The sequence below is a fragment of the Haliotis cracherodii genome, unplaced genomic scaffold (assembly GCF_022045235.1).
Source record: "Haliotis cracherodii isolate W230 unplaced genomic scaffold, xgHalCrac1.p SCAF_3, whole genome shotgun sequence".
Lineage (NCBI taxonomy): Eukaryota > Metazoa > Mollusca > Gastropoda > Lepetellida > Haliotidae > Haliotis > Haliotis cracherodii.
In genome coordinates, this window is record NW_027266286.1 from 9,913,450 (window position 1) to 9,922,846 (window position 9,397).

Genomic DNA, 9,397 nt, shown 5'->3' on the forward strand with positions numbered 1-9,397 from the left:
ATTTGAATTCTTTGTCAGTTTCAAGGGCATGGGTGGCCTTTGGGGTGGCACAGTGCCAGAAACCTATCATCCTGGATTTGAATTCTGGTTTGTCCTGATTATTTTTCTAGGTTTGTCAGCACTATACCCATGTGTTTCACTAACATCGAAAACCTGGATCACTTGGAGCATTCCTGCAACACCAAGCTGACAGGCTGTGATATAACTGGACTGAACTGACTTGCTGATCTGGTTGATGCATGTCATCGTATCCTAATTGCGTGGATTGATGCTCATGATTTCAATCACTGGATTGTCTGGCCCGGGTTGATTAATTACAGACTGGCATCATATAGCTGGAATATTGATGACTGCGGTGTTAAACAACAAACAAATATGTTGAGGTACTGGGAACCTATTCTGACCTGGAGAAGATTGAAACCAAACTCAGTCAAGCGTCTGAGTGAGTTGAGTTTAGAACTACTTTCAGCAGTATTAGATTATATCAGGACATGTCTGCATAAAGACACCCGGGATACTGCTTTGGTGAAACCCATCACCACTGAAATGATTGGATTGAAACCCTGATACCTCTTTGGTGAAACCGATGACCTTTGTTGTGCTGACAGTGTGATTGGATTGAAACCCGATACCTCTTTGGTGAAACCCATGACCTTTGTTGTGCTGACAGTGTGATTGGATTGAAACCCAGATACCTCTTAGGTGAAACCAATCACCACTTGTGTGCTGACAGTGTGATTGGATTGAAACCCGGATACCTCTTTGGTAAAACCCATGACCACTGGTGTGCTGACAGTGTGATTGGATTGAAACCCCGATACCTCTTTGGTAAAACCCATCACCACTTGTGTGGTGACAGTGTGATTGGATTGAAACCCTGATACCTCTTTGGTGAAACCCATCACCACTTGTGTGTTGCTGACATTGTGATTGGATTGAAACCCGGATACCTCTAAGGTGAAACCCATGACCTTTGTGGTGCTGACAGTGTGACTGGATTGAAACCCCCTAGGTCTTAGTTGCGGTCGGGTAGCCTAATGGTTAAAGCGTTCGCTCGTCACATCGAAGACCCAGGTTCGATTCCCGACATGGGTACAATGTGTGAAGTCCATTTCTGGTGTCCCCTGCCGTGATATTGCTTGAATATTGTTAAAATCGGCGTAAAACCATACTCACTCACTCACAATATAGTTCAAATTTCAGCTGAAATCATTACATACATATTTTTAAGATATCAAAGCAGTTCAAGTATCAGAAGATCGTTTAAGACGACATAATACATAGTCATTCAAGTGTGATACCATTCATGTCAGGCGAGTTTCTGTACCTGTCTTACCGTGGTTTTAATACGCCCATACATTGAAATTCACTCCTGAAAATTGTCCTATTATATGTTGCATTTTCTCTTTACATAACCCGGTGAGATCCCTGGTCAGGAAAAGTCCCGTGAAGATTCCGGGTTAGAATTGGTCTTCAGCATCCCGTGCTTGTCGTAAGAAGCAACCCGCGCTTGTCGTAAGAGGCGACTGACCCGTGAAGATCCAGGGTAGAATAGGTCTTCAGCAACCCATGCTTGCCGTAAAAGGCACTATGCTTGTCGTAAGAGGCGACTAACGGGATCGGGTGGTCCGGCTCGCTGACTTGGTTGATGCATGTCATCGATTCCAATTGCGTGGATCGATGCTCGTGATGTCAAGCACTGGATTGTCTGATCCAGACTCGATTATTTACAGACCGCCATCATATAGCTGGAATATTGTTGAGTGCGGCGTTAAACACCAAACAAACAAACAAACAAACAAACACACCTGGTCAGAATAGGTTCAAGGGGTGCCGAGGGCTAGAGACAGGGGAGATTAAAAGGATCTGATGGTCAGCCTCAGTGACTTCACAGGTCGCCTTGATAGAGCTGGAATATTGCTGGCTGCGGCTTAAACAAGAACACAATTTATAAGATGCGCATTATCTGAAGAAAAATGTCAAATCATGTCCTGTAAGTGATGCTGTTGTATTGTTAGCATGACAGCTCATCTGCATGTATTTGCTGATTATTTCGAAGTGGCATTTTCTCAAATCATACAAATATTATCTGATAACCAGGTCTTGTCTTTTTTGGGCAATATTTGGAGTTTCAGTACAGTAGAATCTCTGATAACATGTATCGACTTTCAGTTTTCCCCTATGAAAATAGTATGAGGTGAGGTGAGGTGAGGTGAAATGGGGTTTAACGTCGCGTCCAAGATTATTGCACTTATATGACGGCGTGCATGCACGTGTGTGTGTGTGTGTGTGTGTGTGTGTGTGTGTTTGTGTGTGTGTGTGCTTGTACTAGTCCGACTGATGCCGACGATTTATAGTGCTAGCTCACTGAGATACCATGGCGCAGTTTAACATGAATACCCCACTCAGACACTGTATACTGATTCCGAGCCGACCAGTCCTTGTTTGAGCCCCTTAATGCCGAGCGCCAGACAGAGTAACGCGACCGGGGATCAAACCCCGAACCTTCCGCTCTCCTGGCGAACGCCCTACCTCTAGACCACGGAGACGGTCGAAAATAGTATGAAAATATCGGAGTAAGTTGACTTCAATGAAATGTTTCGATATTCGAGTAATAACAAGGGAGTGGGGGTTGGGGGGAGGGGGAGGGGGGGGGGGGGGGGGGGGGTTTAACCATTAGGCGCCTTCATGCATGTACAATATAAGCGCTGCGAACAGTGCAGTGCTTTCTAAGTATGACATGAATTCAGTTTTTAGTTCAGTTGTGAAGTTTAAAAAATATAAACCGCCAACGACAGAGAATAGGCAGTCTGGATCACTTGGATTCCACCTGGCGCAAAAGGCATAACAGTGATAAAAAACATATGGATGAATCAGTGAAAATCAACTTAATACCTGTCACATGTCTCAATGTTATAGAGGTGACCAACACAATGGTGCACTGTAGAAACATATTTCACCTTATTGTATTGTCTGTCGAACGCCGAAACTCCATAACTGCCTGTATTTTCTAAATATATCCAGATCGTTTTTATAACAATACTTTCAAGGCATTGTCAAGTTTACAGGTTAATATGAAATGGTAACCATTTTGAATTTCTTCTTTTATAAGGACAAAATTATCACCTTCTGAATCGATTGCGCCCTCTGACCTAAAACATTTTCACAATAACAGACATTTCAAAATAATGTCGACAATGCATTGTTGAAGATGTAGAGGGTGACAGTAAACCGTTCTTTGTTTTCTTCATAGCTTTGGCCGGGGTGAGCTAACGGTGGATCCGAGTTTCTACCAATCAATCCTTGTTTTCTAGGGTTTCTTCGTAGGACGTAGCTATGGACACGTGTGCAGTAAAGAGTGGCATGGGGTCGCATGCATCTGTACGGCAGACGTCAGAATGACTTGGTGATGACCTAGGCATCGAACTATTGGATCTGCTGAAGGACTCCGAACCTCAGATCAGATACCCTAGACATGTTTGGAGACAAATTCGTTTTTGTGTTATGACTTAAAAAACTGTCACTCAGCACATTTTTCTCAAAAGTGATGTTGTAGTGATATTTTATATTTATCTCTCAAAGAGTTCTTATAAATACAGCTGTCCACATGCTTCAGTTGTCTCTCCAACACAATGTCAGTTGAGAAGCTTGTCATTTTATGGATAACTGAGAATGACGCAGGCAATTTGGAAACGATTTTGTCCTGGCAGTAAAAATAACTCAAAATGCCTCAAAGTGATGCACCAATGCCCCAGAACGATTTCCTTTATAAGCCTAGCTTGTATTTTACAAGTATCTATACATTCTATTCTGTTTGCACAGCTTCTGGTAGTAAAACAAATAAAAAGTCCTCGTATAAGGTCCCAGATTCCTTACGAAATAGCGTTGGATAACTTCAGAAAACGATGTGCTTTGTCACCTGTATATATATAACATGCTTATACTTGTCAAAAAAATACAATCTCTATGCAGAAATAGAAGATTAGCTAATTAAATGTAGCTTCCCAAGTAAAAAGGCATGGTCTGATATTGTTAAGGAAAGGATTATTTTAGCAGACCAGGAAGCTGTATGCTCTAAGCTGCTATCTAGACTTAAATTAAATAGAAATGTTTCGCTACGTAATGATATAGAACACAGACTCTGGCTGCTTGCACTTGAACGTCCTGAACAGTTCCCAAACCTGTCTCATCTTGTACGGCTGGGATGCCTAAATATAGAATCTAGGGAATGTCGATGTAGAATTGTAGCTCATGATATTATTAAGCATGTCTGTTTGTATTGTAAAATTGAATATGAATGACAGAAATGAACTATTTGAAATCATTTGTGATGTGACAGATGTCTCTACATTTGCAAGACTATCTAGTGAGGACGATGATATAATCCTGTCTGTACTACTTGGCGGTATTCCTGAGTGTGTTAGCTCTTTATCTCAAAGTCTATGGGGTGACCTTATGGTTATTGTGTCAAGATACTGTAGGAAATGGCTGTATCTGTTACAAAACAGTTATAAGAATGCTTGTCATGCATTTTGTAGTTATCATTTCTCATAATATTGTTAAACTGTACAACTGTACAGCTCTGTAATTATACATAATATCATATATGATATGTATCTTCAATATCTTGAGGAAATAAAGAATATCTATCTATGACGACCTAGAATGTTTAACAGTAACATTACTAATTGATCATTGTTTTCTATGGTGCCCTTGAAGAAAGTCTACATGGACGGGCGTCAGAATAATTTGGATCGTATTTTACTCTGTAGAAACCAACGAGCGAAGGTTTGTGATGACAAACCAAGGCTTCTAAATGTGCTAAAGGACTCTGCGCCTAAGACCACAGTATCCTTGACATGTTTGTAGACATCTATTATGTGCCCGATCGTTGGATCAGTGTGCGCTCCATGGATATGTTGGAGGAGTATACCTACCAAGCTGTCGTATGAAGCGCTTGAAGCTTTAAAGGTAACATTACCATCCATTCCTACCGGGTACCCATACACTGCTGGGCGAACAGAAGCTGTATTTTAGTAACAATCTGTAATACAAATGCAAACATTTATTACTATATAGGTGGTGTTTTCAGCAATTCACAAAACATACGTCTAGATTTCCGTTAAAAGAAAGTCCAGCCTTACAATTCGTCAGAGCTGTTAGTTCGCTGAATGGTGGCCTGACTGTTGAGTGATATACTCGTGGTAGAACGAGGCACGTCCCGTTCTCTCCGCCGGAAGCAGGCGGCAGGTACGAGAATGACCTTGACCTCATGTCGGAAGGCTTCGTAGACGGCGGAGTAGATGATGACGTTCATGAAACTGTTGCTGTTGGCCAGCCACAGAAACGTAAACTGAAGCTCCTTCGGGATGTGTATGCTGGGGTCAAACGCCGACGTTATAACTGAGGCAGAGTAGGGGCCCCAACACATGAAGAACATCCCTGCGGTGATGCTGAGAATTTTGACAGCCTTGACGTCCCTCCTGGTTCGTTGCCTGGATATGGAACTCCCAGCAGTCACAAATTCAGATGTTTTGATCCTCATAACTATACTGACTGTTGTGAACAAGATTATACTTCCTGACAAACACGGAATGGCCATCCCAGTGATTATGCAAAATAGGGGGTACTCCCAGTATAAACCGCACATGCCCTCATTAAAGTTGAACCGGTAGTAGATGAAGTCTGGCTTGGTGAGGATGACAGACGAGAAGGTTGCAATCGCAAGCACCCAACACGATACAAGTCCAACATAGCATCTTCTGGTTGTGACGAGCGAGGGGTAGTGCAGCGGTTTCATGAGAGCAATGTATCGGTCAATACTCACGATCGAGAGACTCCATATTGATACAGTGACTGAGGTTCCATGGGTCACTCCCGCGATCTGACACCACACGTCTCCGTAGGGCCAGTAGCCTAGAACTGCAGACACAACACACGGGGCACACGTCACCAGACCCACGGACAGATCTGCAATACTTAAGTTGGTCAAACACAGTTTGGAAATGTGAGGTATGGTCCTGGTTCTTCGGAGGATGGATATGGTCAGAATATTGGACGTGATCACGAAGAATGACACAGAGAAGATAATTGGAGTTCGAATCCAAACTGACACAGAGAAACCCTCTTGAACAGATGATATGCCTTCGGAGACATTCGTCAAGTCGTTTACTGTTAACATTTCATCCATCACTGACCACGAACACTTTTTTTCTTGAAATCAACTTGAATAGAGTCCAGATAATAATCCTGCCACCAAAACCCCTATGAAATGTTTACTAACTGTACAACTTCTTGCTGGAGATGATTAACAGCAATCTTCAAGATTATGTTTAAATCCCCGAACAGATAACAACGAATAAGCTTTACATCCATTGGACATGTGTGATTGGATATGTCTTGATAGCGGATAATTAACTTCCGTGGGAAACAATCTTCAAGAAAAGTAATTACGATATACAAGGCTTAAACAAAATATATCTCCGCGATCTCAGCTAGATGTATTTCAGACGAGCCTAATTGCATCTTTGTTGGAATTAAGAAGGCTGAGCTTTTCCGGATCCATGCAAATATGCATGAAGCAGATCACCCTTTCTGAGAGTTCTATTTCTAGCATCAGAGAATTCAATGTAGATATTTTTAAAGGCAAAATGAAAGAAACTACGGCAAATTTGTTAATTTTCACTGTTATATTTCGTACAAAGTAGGTTAAATATGCAATATATTATTAAATGTATTTTTGATCAACACGTGTATGAGAAGGCGTGAAAATATACATTAAATGCAAAAAAAATGGTTTATCTTTTTGTAATCATTCAAAGCGAAGTTGTTTATCATTGTCTATGGTAACATGAACTTGTTCAGTTTTATATCATACCGCATCCAAATATATTTACATGAAATTATAATACTGGCAAATAAAACATGTATGTATTGTCGAATTAATATTAGAGATATCGACGAAACTTAAGATTTCATGCTCAAATATCAAAAAAAAATTCTTACGTTTTCAAGTTGTTTGTTTATACAGAACTGTGCCTTTGTTGACTAATATAATATGTCATTCACAGGTCTTATTAGTTGGCGTCCTTTCTGTGAAATGGGAAACGAGTGGCAGTGATGGTACTATACACTATATCTCGGTCAGGAGTTTTGCTGGTTTCACGCTGAATGTCTCCACAGAACACACATAAAATCGATATTTCTCTGATCTCAGATGTCTTGGTAACAGCAGCATTCTGTTTCCATCCACTCCAAAAATCTATATTTTATACTTTAAACATCACTTTCACTAGACATACATTAAGAAACTTGATAAAAACTTGTTTCCTTTTGTTTCACGTTTCACATCCGACCTGCAATCTTGACACCCTCTTCTCTGATGATGAACACTGTCATTACAAACTTGTATCTGTAGAATTGTCAACTCAGATCAAACGTCAACAACCAAATATATAATTTATGAATATTTCACTATCTTGTTCCGTGACATCAGTGTCTAATCAAGTGTCAAAAACTCCGATGACAAAAAAATCAGAATGAAAGTTTATTCAAACAGCCATTACTGAGTATTTAAACAAGTACATCCACCGGCTTCCTCATGCCAGCCTTCTGTCGATGTCATCGGAATTATTCAACGGTTAGTTACAACTTTCACTATGATTTCTTTAAAACTGAGTGGTTATTATACAACACATTCTTTTGGTAATCTTTCTCCATTGCATCCACCGAGTCGATACTTGTTCGTACAAGAAACCGAGTCCATTCAATCTCTCTCAAGGTCTGCAAGAACTAGTTCACCAATCCTCACAGAAATATACATGACAGAGTGTCAAATTGTTCTGTTTCAGGTCTCGGCCGTGGAATGTTTAGCATAGTAAACACATGCAGGTTTTCCTACTTGAAATGTCGGAGGATCAGAGTAGCCATGGAGAGTCACAATAATGAGTGCGTTTGAACCGCTACGCCGACTTGTATTTCTTCCTGGCGACTGTTACCACTGTGTATTATTGAGGCTTCCCGATCACCTTCAGAACTGCTGTCACATCGGAAGTCTATGTGCGAACAATCGATGTACTGTGCGTACTGAACAAAAACCAATCAGCTGGGAAAACAAAATAATTATCTCCAGTATTCTGTTATTCCATCCCGTTGAATACTGTCTGTTTCCCGCGAGATATTACACCTGATACACCTTCACCACTTGAATGTGGTATCCAGTATTTAAACAACAACTGTTTTTCTGACAAAAATGTTCCCGCACTAATGGTTGTTTGTTGTTTGTACAGTTTTTATCCAGGACGATTGGAACTCGTTGTAAACAAAGGCTGTTCGTTTTATGACATTAGTCATTGAAATGTTCTTTGAAATGACAGTCTCTTATTCTGGATTGAAGATTTCGTTTGATTGCTTTCTCTATTACATTAATTAGAAAACAAAACGTATCTTTCACAATATCGGCAGTCTGTGATGTGAGAGTTTTATAAGAGATAATGTACTGTAGGGAGCCGACAGTATCTTGCTGTGCTTGGTTAGCAGTGTGTGGAGTCATAAGATCGTCAGCTACTAGTCAGGTACCCTTTCTAACTAATAATAACATCTATTATTCACTTTGATAGAAGTGTAGAAGAATATTGCAATCATTGAGTATATTGCCAAACATATTAGCAGCTCATCTGCGGAAACCAGGGACCTGTTCCATTTAGTGATTTAGTGATTCGGCAATGGTGTGGGGATGAGTAGGACTGTATAGCAATAAGATCGCCTCGTTGAACGCGCTTTGGAAGTCTTGAGGGAAAACGAAAGGTTACCAAGATTCGTCCAATTATGAGGGATTGTTGTTAAAATCAATAGTAGTTAATCAGTATCATTTAGCCACAGTTGTATTACGGTTGTATAAAAAATAAAAGCGACAAAACACTTTCCATAATCATAAGAAGACTATACCATGCGCATGTGTTTATGAATCACTATCGAAAAGTAAAGATACCAGACGTTCGCGAAAGGTGGGCGAATCCTGCCCCACCTGAGCGCCCGTCACAAACACATGCAAAGGCAAGTCAAGTGTTCACCTTGCTAGAAAACACGGAACATATGGTACAAGTCCCGGTTACAAATTTAGAAAAAGATCGATTAAAAGGATGGTATTCTGTTGAGTAGTAAGGTCTTAATTTGCCCTTGCGAGGCCAGATACCAGGTGTTCGCGAAAAGGTGGGCGTATTCTATCCCACAGGAGCACCCATCATAAACACATGCAAAGGCAAGACAATTGTTCACCTGGAAAAAAAGAGACCAAGAATATATGGTACAAGTCACCATAATCTGAACCGGAGAAATAGGCGACTGGCATTATGATCCACTTCATTAGGTTAACATGCGAACAGTCAGGGATACGCAT

General features: G+C 40.8%; 1 protein-coding gene across 1 annotated transcript; it reads right to left on the reverse strand.

The window, feature by feature from the left end:
- Positions 1-5,140: 5,140 nt before the first annotated feature.
- LOC139475904 (alpha-1A adrenergic receptor-like) lies at positions 5,141-6,181 on the reverse strand. Its single transcript, XM_071259121.1, has one exon. It carries the CDS (start codon positions 6,179-6,181, stop codon positions 5,141-5,143), a length of 1,041 nt encoding a protein of 346 aa, XP_071115222.1.
- Positions 6,182-9,397: the final 3,216 nt, after the last annotated feature.

Bases quoted from the DNA above. Each gene is read 5' to 3' on its own strand.
- LOC139475904 (XM_071259121.1), bottom strand. From the start codon at position 6,181: ATGTTAACAGTAAACGACTTGACGAATGTCTCCGAAGGCATATCATCT.